Below are 13239 nucleotides of genomic sequence, written 5' to 3' on the forward strand. Positions count from 1 at the left end.
CTATAATTACTTTTCACCACTTTTGTTGACATGTTATACTATACATTTTTTCAACATACTATACGCGACTTTTTTATCACTTTTTAGACATGTTATAATATGACTTTTCTATCAAATTTGCACATGCTGTTCTAGATCTTTGTATTACTTTTTTGTCAATTTTTGACAAAACTTATGTTTCCCCACTTTTTTCGACTTGCTACACTATGAATCACAGTGACCTAGTGGTTAACAACTTCTCAAAATAGCATCAGTAAGTTAAACTTAAGTTTTTTTGGCAGGTTCTGACTTTTTTACCGCTTGTTTAGACATGCTATGCCATAATTTTTTTTTCAATATGCTTTACTATGACTTTTTATCATTTTTTTGACATGGTATGCTATGACTTTTTTTCAACATGCTGTACTGTAACTTTTTTTATCACTTTTTTCAACATGCTATTCTATGACATTTTATAACTTTTTTTTGACATACTATACCAGGGGTTGGCAACCTTTTTGATATGAAGTGCCCTTTTCAAAGTGTATTGTTGATTAGTGTGCCATGTCAACATTAAGTTTAAAAATGACATTACATCAAAGTTTTACATCCGGGGAATCTGTAATTTTATTCCACAGCAACATTTTATAACATTTATTTCTCACAGTCAGGACATTGTCATAGCTGTATATCTGGAGTATGATACAAAGCTGCCATTCTCATGAAAACATCCACATCTGAGTTGAAATCATTAATCTTACCAACATTACGCCAATCGTGATTATTATCTCAAACTTCACTTAGTTACAATGGCAGTAAAAGTCAAAACAGGAGAATTAAGAGTAAAAAACAGAAATATGAGAACTATAAAATAATGCTGCCATGCTCATGAAATATCGACATCTGAGTTAATTTCTCAGGATTTTCAGGAATACTTGTTAGTTCGTTCGTTCATGTTCATTGTTCCCATGAGGAAATTATTCCCCATATTCTCACATTATATTTATAATTTCGGAAATTGTGCTGTAAACTCAGACCCAAGCCTCCTGATGGATTTTCATATTTCAGCGGTGCTGGTGCTGTGCTCCTTGGACAGCTTCCTTAAGTGTCTGAAGTAGTGGAAAGTGGAGGTGGCAATGTCGCTTGAAAGAATTGTAAGCTTTTCAAAAAAAGCAACCCATATTTCGTACATGTCCAAAACTGAGAGGGATATTTTTGTATGCGCAGTTCATTCCCTCGAGCAGAGCCATGAACTGTTGGTGTGTTAGAGCTTAACTATGAAGTTTCATTAAGATCTGAATTTGGTGTGTTACGCAGTGAAGTTTGATGATGGGGTGACCAACTGTTCATCGATTAATGTGATTGCTCCCCGCTGTTTTCCAAGGGGCGGGAGCAAAAATCTTGAAATGTAAATCCCTCGCTCCTCAACATGCTCCCAAAAACCTCTGAGAAAGTCCTCACCATTTTTTGTTTCAAACTTTGGCTTTAAGCAACAGAGTTCCTCTCATGTAGTCACATCATCGTATCTCGCCATGACTGCCAAACAGGATATGTTAATGACATCCACACTCTCATCAAGTGGGACGCTAATTACCATAGCTTCTTTCAAACCACTTGTCTGCTGTGCTCTTGTGTTTTCTGCCATTTTCCCGATGCGTTGTTCAACACTTCTGGCTGACAAGGAAAGTCAGCCAGAAGTTCTTTTATTTTTGATTTTATTGTCTCTTTGTTTGGTAAGCCATCAAACAAAACATCTGAGCTACAGATGAAAGCCTCCTTTACATATTCTCCATCAGTGACCAACTTCCCCTTTTTGCAATGCAATTAGCAATGTGATAGCTTGCTTTAGTAGCATTATTTCTGGCTGTGGCGAAGACTTTTAGGGTGCTAGCCTGCTTGCTTGAGCATGCTATGACTTTTTTATTCAATGTTGTTGACATCCTATACTATGACTTTTTTCTCTTTTTTTGATATGCTGTACACATTATGCTATAAATGTTTTCAACTTTCTTGCTTTAGTGTCCCAATGACCTAGTGGTTACCAGCGCTCCAAATAGCACTAGCAGGTGGGAACTGCAGACGCTGGCCCAGGTTTGAAACCCAGTCTGACTCTCTTTGATATACTACACATTGACTTTTAATTGTTTTTTGACAAGCTGTTCTGTGACTTTTTTATCAGTTTTTTTGACATGCTGTTCTGTGACTTTTTTATCAGTTTTTTCAACATGTTATACTATGACTTTTTGATTACTTATTTCAACATAAATACTATGACTTTTTTAATAACTTTTTTCAATGTACTTTCACTGGCATGGACCATGCCACAACCATGTGTTAGTTAAAGATTTTGTGAAAATTATGAATGTGCAGATGAACATTATGAATGTGCAGATTGATGTGGATGTCATCTGATGGCTGGTCTGGGAGGATGTGGGATGACCGGGTGGAGGAGACTCAGAGTGGGGGTTCCGTCTCAGAAGCAGTTTTCGCCCGAAATGTTTAAAGACCCCCAGACCGTACCTAGAAGAGAAATGAGAGGAATGTGCAAAAGGAAGGGAAGAGGGGTAAGATGGATGAAGGAGAGGGAAAGGGAGGGTGGGTCAAGCAATCAGAGACACGTGCCTGACTGCGCTTGTGCGGTCCTGCTGCTGAACCTTACTTAACAAATTAACTTAATTTTTTATAACTTTTTTGACACACCTGTGGCTGAATTTTCAGAAACGTCATATTGTGGTTGGAGAAGACAAAGGAAAAGCTAAGACAACATCAGGTCATTGATAGGTCAGAGGTCAGGGGATGAGAATATCCGGCCAGTCTCTAATACCAAATCTGTCAATGTATAGTTATGTTCTTCTGTCTACGGATTCAGGGAGTATATACAGGCAGCTAAATGATAAAGGAATGTTTTGATTCAGGACTGTGTTCTTTTGGAGGTCGGTGAGCCGGAAACAGTTCAACATACCGCCCAGAGAGAGAGACAGGCTGAACTAGGCTTTAGTATCTGTGTTCACGGTGCCTGCAATATCTTTGTTTAAGGTTCAGCGGAACATAATGCTTCCAGCATGAGTTTAAATACACCGTGTGGAAGACAGGAACTTCAGAGTTAGGACGGCACTGCACAATAACACATCAGGGTTATACTGTACTGCCCGCTAAATTATCTCCTCATTATAGTATTAATTAAATGCTTGTACCTGTACAAAGACTTTCAAAACCATTCCTACTTTACCAACCACATATTATCACTGTCTCACCTTCATCTTACACAATTAAACCATCAATCCAGTTTAGCAGTTAGCAATTTAGCTTTTCAGCATTCACAATGATTTTCTGCAGAAAACGTATTTTGTAGTTTCAGATGAAAGTGTTTGGGTAAGAGAAATTTGTAAGATAACATGTATAATTAAGTTTTGTTTTGACTGTGTTAAAAAGGAGGCAATTTTTTTCCTTTCATGAGGTCAGAAAGATTGTGAAGAGTTTCTTGTGAATTTCATTTGACAGCAAATGGAACTTGACCCAAGTGAAAATGTTCTGTATTTTGGTGGTATTTCAGGGTTGACATTACCCTGCATTTGACAGTTATGTCATGTTTTGCCTCATGTCCAGCACTTAACACAAAATGCAAACTTTAAAAACCTTTATCTCTCTTTTTTTCTAGTGGAGCAAGATGCAGAGCATGCACAGAGAGTCCCTGGGGCAGACCAAGGAGGGGCCACAGCCCCCCAAGTCAAGCTAAAAGAGAGACAGAAGTTCTTTGAGGAGGCCTTTCAGCAAGACATGGAGCAGTACCTATCCACTGGCTACCTGCAGATTGCTGAAAGGAGAGGTGAGAAGGAGGAGTGGTGAGGTCAAAAGTTCTTCAGATACCAGTTATGGTCTTTGATTATATTCAAACAGCTTGAAGTGTAGCATTTATTTTGGTCTGAGGCCTACAAAGGGTAAAATAATTGGTTTGGCTGTTGTGTCTGTTACTTATTCAAGGGGGAAGGCAAAGTTATCCAGCAGTCAAATGAATTAGGTCCAAAGTCCTGAAACCATCACACTTCAACTGCATATCACATGATTGAGCCATAATAGCTTTCTGCAGCGAGGCTGCACACTCCTGAGTGCTTGTCGCTAAACACACAAGTATAGCCATTACTTTGAAAGATGCCACAGCGCCATATAAATGTAGTCTTCCACTGGGATTGTAATAGAATCTTGCTGCAGTTTACCCCATGTATTACTGCCTAAAGCCTTTGCTAAAATACCCAAAGGATGTGCTGAAATGAGGGACTGCATGAGAACCTGCACTAAAAGATGTACTCTACTTGCCCAGAGTTTGCAATGTGATTTTTCTTCTTCTTTTACTTATCTATTCTGCCCCCTTAATCCTCTTGAAATGGCTTATTAGAGAGGATTGTAAAGTGAAAGGAAAGAGACTTAGGAGAGGAGAGGGAGAGACTTATATTTGTACTGTGTTTGTTTGTTTATTTCCTGTTTCGTTTATTTTGAATGTTGTGTTTTTTATAATCTCCACGACAAAAGAATCCCCACAGGCAGGTTTAAAGTGTTCATATATGGCTTTTTGGCTTTTTCCCTTTCCTGTTGTTTGTTACACATCTTTTTTTGTGCATATTAGGTTAACAAAGATAAAAAGCCCAAAGTCCGCCCCAAAGGGACTTACCATGTTCAACAGAAAACACTATTAACAAACTGCTACACACAGCTCTATTGTAGTCCAACTTTGACTTCCGTGACAAACCTACGTCACTTTGTAACATGTTATACTCGCCTAGCTGCTGCCGCGGCACGCCCTCATACTCTGCTTCTTAATGGCTAGTTGTCGTTACCTAGCTACTGCATATGTACGACTTCCAAAAAAAGATGGAACAGTGGGATGCCTCACTCGGTAGCTAAAACAGAGAGCTCAACACACTGAAAAGCGTAATAAGAGGAGCTGCAGCAATGTGTAGTACAACAAAAATAGCATAACATGAGCACTTTAAGGTGCAGTGAGTGGAACATTCACAGCTCATTAGCTCATAGTCACTATCTTGTGTTGCCTACATTCATTCACAGTAAAACAGACAGAGGACATGTTTACATTACGCTTCACACTTCAAATTATGTGATTCACAGTACAAAGGCAAGCATGTGGGTTGCGCAACAAAAATCCACAACAGACCAATTAAAATCATAATTGGTTTAGTTACAGAGGGAGTTCGCATCATATTTCTGGTTAAAAAACATCTGAAAACAAGGCAATGGTGTGAGAGCTCAATAACACAGCACATTGCAACTTTTTAATCCTTCACACAGCTACAAATCCCTACTGCAGGCCAGTGCCACTGAAGAGCAAAGATACAGCTGGACACAAGAGGGGAGAAAGATACAGAGAATAATCTGAGAGGAGATAGTTGAGAAAAAGAGAGGAGGGCTGCAGATGTCATAAACCAGCAAGCCATCAAAAGCCAATCTCAAGGGTTTTATACACACACACACACACACACACACACACACACACACACACACAGTCTCTGCAATCTCACTAAAGGCAAAACAGTCCTTCACAGCAGGAGAACCTTTTAGGCAAGGTCACAGTGAGGCTAAAAGAAGAACATGTTGGAGGCAGTCACATGGAAATTATGATCTCAACACAGTGCTTTTTGGGCCAAGACTTTTGTAACATAGTCATAGTATTGGTTTGTGTGTGTGTGTGTGTGTGTGTGTGTGTGTGTGTGTGTGTGTGTGTGTGCATTTTTTTTCATTTCATCTGTCTTTTATACAAAATTTTACATGCACTGGCTCCTTGTGTATTGAGCCAGTTTGTAAACAGAGTACCAGTTACTTACAGATCTACAAGGAGTGCAGCAAGAGGTGACTGCAATGTCCCGTAAAGGAATACTGCATTTGGTCAAACAGCTTTTTCAGTCAGGGCTGCTCGTGAATGGAACCTCATTCCAATTCAAATTATGAATTTTCAAACTTAAAGAATTGGCTGACAGGTAATCAGGACTGTCAACATTACATGTAGACACTAAATCTTGCTGCTATTTTGTCTTTCCTGTCCTGCCTGTTTATGCCACTTGTGCTATGCCCTTGTGATGGTCAGGTTCATTTTATGTTTAGAAAGGTTAAACTTGTTGTTTGTTATTGTCCTAGCTATGTGGTATCGCATGCTTTTTTTGTTACGTTATAGTCAATTTTACTTGTATTGGGTTAAACCTATATGTACTATTATAATTATTTTATCTTTTCAGGTGTGACATTGTCCAGGGACATCAGATGTAAAAATAGCCTTTCGTCTAATTCTGGCAAATCTTACATTTTTTATGTATTATTAGTATGCATTGTTAAAAAAACCTGAAATAATTGCAGAGCTGACAGGCAAGATGTGGAAATGCACATGAGAAGTGACTTCATACTTTAAAGATGTGTCACATAAAACACCACAGAGAAGGAGAGAGGAGAAAAAATGTTAGATTTTATACACCAATTTAGTAATATGTGTGTGAGTGAGTAATGACACACAGCATGTCCATGTATGTGTATACACATTAAATCCATCCGGGTTTGTGTGTTACATCATCTACATAATATACATATGAATCACTTTAAATGTGTGTTACGTACATTTGTGGACAATCAAAGGAATTACCGAGGTTGAGTGATCTGAAAATATGATACTCACTAGTGTGTGATCTTGTGTTGCTACTAAAAGGACAGGGGGGAGACCTTTGGGGCAGTCCCGAAATAACATTTCCCTTCTTTCTCTCTTTCTTTACTCTTTATTCTGCTCTCCCCCCTGTGCTGCCCTCCTCTGCTCTCCTCATTTCCTTGAGGTACGGTAGCCAATGGCATCTTCTGCTGTGTGCCGACCAATCACCTCCCTTCTTCCTCTTGTGCTCGCAACTCTGACCCCACCCCCCCCTTTCATCCCCACAGTGCACTGACTGGCTGTTTGTGATGCATGCATTACATCATGATATTAAACAGGGGCGTTTATACCCCTGCAAGGTGGTGAATCCAGGACTGTAGTAGTTAACGTGTTAGCTGGGGATAGAAGAGGAGTTTCCAGTGATTTAGTTGTATCCTGGGTTTATGATCTATCCTTTCATAGTACATGAATTCAATTTTAAGGTGTTTTACCCAGACCTGAAATATACATGTGGGTACCAGTAGAATTTCTTAGTTTCTAAGGTTGATTCCAATAATTTTAACCGGTAAAACATGAATGTGTTTATTTCAGTTATCTTTCAGGAGTTTCTTTGCTTCTGAGCCATTGAAATCCGTCCACTTCTAGGTTCACATTTTTTTAAGTCCGTCTTAAATCAATACTTGCATGCCCATGCAGTATGTAGATCGAAACAGATGATGTTTACTGCATTTGTCCCTCCTCTCAGGTGAAGGAATGTAGGTTCTAACTCAGGTTCTGTACTTACATTAAGTGCAATTATGAGTAACTTGAACTTTATTTGAGTATTTATATTTCATGCTACTTAACGTTCTGTGTAATTTTGTATATTTTTGTAGCCAAACTTATATCAAGCTTCATATACTGTATATACATATCAAACAGTCTAAGCTGGTCAAATCAACTAGGCATCGTCCAGTTGGTCTTTTTAGTATGAAATTCCCTCCTTGTGTTAGTAGAGGTTCAGCTAGGAAAACAAAGAGGGGTTTTCACAGAACTCCGTACCTTTAAACTGTACTCAAATTTGTACATTAACTTTGGAAGATACTCACTCCATGTCACAAATTGAAACCGCTGAAGCCTTATATTAGCCTCAGCTAAATTTAAGTCGCACATCTTTTGTTGTTGTGTCAGGCAGGGATCTTCTCACGACCACTATGAATAGGAGTAAGGACTTTAACAACCAATCACTCTTTCAATGTTAATGTTAGCATTTGAGTATTACGATTATTTAGAAAAAAAATGTGAACCTATTCTTTAATGATGTAGATGTTGCTTTTCACCTTCATGTACAGCTTCCCACATACAGTGACACCTGGCAATTCATTATTGTCGTAATGCTCTGGATCACAAAATGTTATTAATGTGCTTACTCATTTCAAATGCCATCCAGCTTGAATGTGCCCATTTGCTTCTGCTTGGTAAATTTTGGATTGAAAAAAAAACTCAATGTTATCCTGGACTCAGCCCCTTGATGCTGCCTTCCTCAATAATGTGTGGGGCTAATAGATTGCTGTCACATGTTGTGTCCAGAGCCAATAGGAAGCATGTCATCCATGGAGGTGAACGTGGACATGCTGGAGCAGATGGATCTGATGGACATGTCTGACCACGAAGCCCTGGATGTGTTTCTGCACTCTGGGGGAGAGGACAACAGTACTGCCTCACCTGTCACAGGTAGGTGGGCGCACACACACACATCCACTACTACATACAGTACACAGGGGCTTAGCACAAAATTCTGGGCCCTGTTAAAAGGCGTTTTCTATGAGCCCTCCCCACATCCACAGCTTTTCATTCTAGCCTCTTTTTGGGCCCTTCTCACATGAGGGCTCTGGGTACTCAGTCCCCTTTCCCCCCCCAGTCCGACATCCCTGACAGTATATAACTCATACAACACTTAATTACCAAAGTGGAGTAACTTTCTACGGCTAATCCAGATGAAAGAATACGTTGAAGCAGAAATATGTGTCTCCTAAGATTGACAGGAACAGTGTGACACCATCTGTCCACGTCTGCTTGGGAAATTATATTTGATGCAATTAAATCTCTGCTGCATTGTATATGTCTGTAGGCAACTAAAAATAAATGAATAAAATTAATGTCCGTAGGCAACTTAGCTTGGGAAAAGTTTAAATGAAACCCATGAAGGAATTACAACAATGCTCTCATTTAGTTGCAGCTGTTCGTCTAAGATATGACTAGAGGAGCATGCCACTGCTGCATTACTTATCCGCCTACCTACCACAACTCCCATCCTTTCCTGGTAAATTACCTTTTTTCAAACAAAAAAGTTATCTAAGTGAAACCTTTTTCTCCAAGGTCCAGATGTTGAGTCCTTTACCACAGAGATTAGCCTCCAGGTTCCCACCCAGGCTGAGCTACGCCACAAGCTTTCTTCCCTTTCATCCACCTGCACCGACTCAGCCAGCCAGGACACAGAGGCCGGGGAAGAGGACGAGGACGAGGAGGATGACGAGGAGACTGAGCAAGGAGAAGGTGGAGGTGTTGGAGCAAGGAGGAGAAGGGCCCCCGTGGTGGTGACACTGGACGAAGAGGAGGTGCACCCTGATACAGCGTTGGTGGACGGGGTGGACCAACAGGACCAGACCAGCAAAGACAGTGAGGCAAGCAGGCCGAAGGTTTGAAGACACATGGACTGAATTTAAACACACACAAACACACACACACACCTGTAAAATCAAACTGAGATGATTAATAATATTAGCTTCCATCTCAAATTTTCATACTGAAAAAAACGTGTGAAAGGAACAACACTGAGGTTGCACTAACTGCCACATGACCTTGCCTTAAAACCCCCGATTAGTGATTACTGATGAGTATTCAATCTTAATAAGAGAGTATAATTATAAGAGTTCTATAAAATTGGTTAGAGTTTCTTTTTAGCATCATAGCATTGCATGGCTTAACATGCACAATAATAGTTTGACATTATTCAGAAGAAGCTGTAATATTCTGTTTTTGTGTTTGTGCATGTTGAGACAAGCCTGTTGCTAATAAGTGGGGAAGTACCAGTGTGCACTAAAATCATCCGTGTCCCTTTTGCAGATCTTTGTATTCATATTTTCATGCTAACACCTATTAACTAAACTGCAGCTGTTGAGCATTAATACAGCATATTTGTTGGAGACTGGTGAAACTTTTGCAGGATAGGAATATATGCTGGTGTTTCGTACCAAATACTTGCCAAACATAAAAGACATAATCTCCAGCTCTGTCAGGTTTAAGGCATTTTCCTTTTATAACTAATTGCAGGCCATGTAAGGAAAATACATTTTTAAAGAGAAAAAGTAAGTTTTCTTTGAACTGCATGTTGTCACCCCCCATTACCTCTTGTTGTATCTTGCCATGTTATTTGCCCAGGTTTTACATATTCTCCGTCAAAAATTCGTGAAAAAGTACTTTTAACAGCATCTTGTCTCACCAGAAACAATGTCCTGGTTATAAGGAATATTACACAGACAGATAGACCTCTCTGTCACAGAACAATTTCTCTGATATCCCAAAACTTGAGCTAGGAAAGCCTAGCATGATGTGCAGTGACCCTTTAATTTAGAAAATGCTAAATAGTTAGCACAAATAGATAAAAGATGTACAGGGGGCACACGGATGTTAGTTTAATGACTTTACGTATAAGCTAAACCCACAAAGCTTGTTTAATTTCTTTAACCGGTTTATTACTCTATATTTTAAATGCAATATTTTAAATGTAAACTACCAATTTTAGAATAGTTATTTTGCCAGTGGCTTTAACATGGAGCAATAAGTCACCTGGCAGTGGGTTCTACACCACATAGTACTGTACAGCTGAGAGACCACAGATGAAGCAGGTACCATAAAATCAATTGTTTAACACACACACACACACACACACAGGAAAGTTACCCATTGCCATTCCTTTGACCAATAATATTTGGGCGAACTTCTCCTTTTGAACGAGGACCAAATCCCTGTTTGGACTGCGTGCTATGCACTGGACCCAGAAGGTTAAACTTTATCCAGATATATTTTGTATAGTTGTGTGATGTGAACGCATTACCGATTCCTTTCTTGTCCCCTGCCTACAGTTTCTGACTTGTTGGTAATAAATGTTTCTCCCACAGCATTGTTTAATTTTCATCGCAGCATTTCAGGAACAAGTAAACAGGATTTAGCGTTTTCCCTCGTGTGCTCCCTCCTGATTTACAGTACAGTCCTGCCTGAGCATTTTACAAATGGAAAGCAGACATGGCAAGGGAATGGATAGGTGAATATAGAAAGCTTCAAAATACAGTGGCTTTATACAGTATATACACTTTATACATATAAGATTACATGTAAAATGATTACGGTGCAAACCCTGCCATCATAATAGCAAAGCGCCAAGGTCCAAAGCACCTGGCTTTCAAAGGGTATTACGCCCAAAACACACCAATGAATTCGTGAAGACACTAATCACAACCCTTTTCTGCCATCAAACTAGCAAAAGTGGATTTGGACACACCCTAAACACATCTGCACCATGCAGTTCACACTGTGTGCTTATATCCTTGTATCGGGCCCTAAGAGCATATGTTTTGGTTCATTGCTGGTATTGATGTGTGACAGTCATCCTACTGCATTGTTATTAAGGTTATGAGGAACTGCAGGCCCTCCGACAGTTTTGTGTAGAATTTGTGGCACGCTAAAAGAGTAATAAGCTCGTAGTTTATCCCACTTGCTGCTGCTTATTGCTTATAAGACTGTGGGCTTCCCTAACTTCCAACTACATCAAATACATAAAAATGTTTCTGACTCTGGGAAAGTGGACTACTTTATCTCAGAACTATCACTTTAAAAATCATCTTTTGTTAACTAATAAAATATTGTTTCACTTATACTTACCAAGCCTTCCCTAAAACAGTTTAAAGGCCCCACTCTGAAAACCTCTGCAAAAAGAATATTTTGGTTTAATGTTACAAGACTCAACCAGATAAGAACTTCAAATTTGAATTCTGAAGCTTTCAAAACCATTTGCACACAAATAGACACGAGCAGGTTGCAAAGGAAAGACAGTGAATTGTCGTAAGTTTTTATTAAACCTCAAGTACAAACTGCAAAAGTAAAAACTGTCAATATAACCAACATGAGACACTCTTTCTGAGTGGAGGGAAAGGCCGAGATGCGGCACTAATAAATTAAGTCACCAGAGACCCCACTGTGAGAAAGTAGTTTATACTGTAGAAAATGGAAGAAACAAACACAAAAAATGAAAAACAAAATCCCATCAGAATAAAATATATTGTAAGGCCATAAAAACTTGACAACCACCGTTTTATGTTGAAAACACCCAACTTGGTATTTCATTAAATAGTCCTAAAACAGTTCAGTCTTCTGTGAGGGACGACAACCAACAAACTGGATAATAGGATTTTTCCTTGACAGTCACCACTGGCAAGCTCAGTGCAACATGAGTAGCTACTACATTTTTGTTGAATTTTCAGTAATGAAAATGTAAAAACCCATTTTTTTAACATATTTTTTTCCCTTTTCTTTAAAAAAGTAAAGCTAAACAAAGAAAACTAGGTTGGGGAGGGGCAGTTGTTGGCTACTCGATATCTTCTTTCTTAGTGATATAAGCAGCACTTAAATTTTATTTATACACGTCTACCAGAGCAACCCTGTAAGCGTCAAACTCACACGGATGAAGAAAGGGAAATGTAAGGCTTTTTCTTCATCAACCACTCTCCTCTGGAACTTTTTCTCTTCTCTAGTCCTTCCTTCCTTCCTTTCTCACTTCCTTAACCCCAGCAAAAGGCTCAAGTATTTAAAGTAATTTACAGGATTATGTACAAAAAAAGTTGATGTTTTGTTTGTGTTGGACTTTTTCCTCTCTTTAAACTCATCATATATCTGGAAAAGAGAAAAAAATGCTAAAGCCAAAAAACAAAGGACAATTTTAAAAAAACAACCAAAACTTGGATTTCACATTTTATACTCTTTGACTAGTGGCTCTACTTGAGATAACACATCAGACCAACAAAGTAAAAAACACAAAAAAATAATTATAATATAATATAATAATTAATGTTTACTGGTACAGATGAAACAAGAGGACTGGAAGAATGGAATGTTAACACGATTGCACATCTAGAACCAGAAAAGCCTGAAAGCCTTTCTGCCCTGTGGGGTGGGGGTGCGTGAGCTAGCGGTTAGCCGATAGCAGGCGCTAACCCCCAAATGTTTCTTATTTTTGTGTTATACAGTAATTATAACCAACAGCACCAATAAAATGGATCTCCTCGCCAAGTATCAGGCACAGTTTTCACTTGCTAGCGAAGGAGGGATCCCTCCATACTACCAGGAAGTGAGTTGAGCGGTGACCTTACACAGGTCAAGCAGCTGTAGTTCTGCCCCCCTCTCATATCCACCAACGAACAGAAACATCCACAATGACAAAAAAAATAAAATACACAGAAGACTTCTTGCAAATAAAACTAGCAAAAAACAAAGCTAAAATTCAAAATAGGACTTGAAAAAACAAATAGCCAACCAACAAACCAATGTCTGTCTTTCAAGTTTTTACCTCGCGGCACCAACCCCCC

The 13239-nt window shown here is 39.1% G+C and overlaps 1 protein-coding gene across 4 annotated transcripts in view; it reads left to right on the forward strand.

Moving 5' to 3' along the window:
* Positions 1-9790, forward strand: part of dtnbp1b (dystrobrevin binding protein 1b) — a 33183-nt gene extending 23393 nt beyond the window's left edge. For 2 of the 4 annotated variants that reach the window (XM_034892996.1, XM_034892995.1), the window contains exons 2-4: positions 3638-3805; positions 8189-8332; positions 8978-9790. In XM_034892996.1, the coding sequence (XP_034748887.1) occupies positions 3638-3805; positions 8189-8332; positions 8978-9303 (638 nt within the window). In that variant the 3' untranslated portion in view covers positions 9304-9790. The remainder of the gene's footprint in view (positions 1-3637; positions 3806-8188; positions 8333-8977) is intronic. The other 2 variants (XM_034892998.1, XM_034892997.1) reach the window with 1 other exon arrangement.
* Positions 9791-13239: the final 3449 nt, after the last annotated feature.

Source organism: Etheostoma cragini, chromosome 14, assembly GCF_013103735.1.
Source record: "Etheostoma cragini isolate CJK2018 chromosome 14, CSU_Ecrag_1.0, whole genome shotgun sequence".
NCBI lineage: Eukaryota > Metazoa > Chordata > Actinopteri > Perciformes > Percidae > Etheostoma > Etheostoma cragini.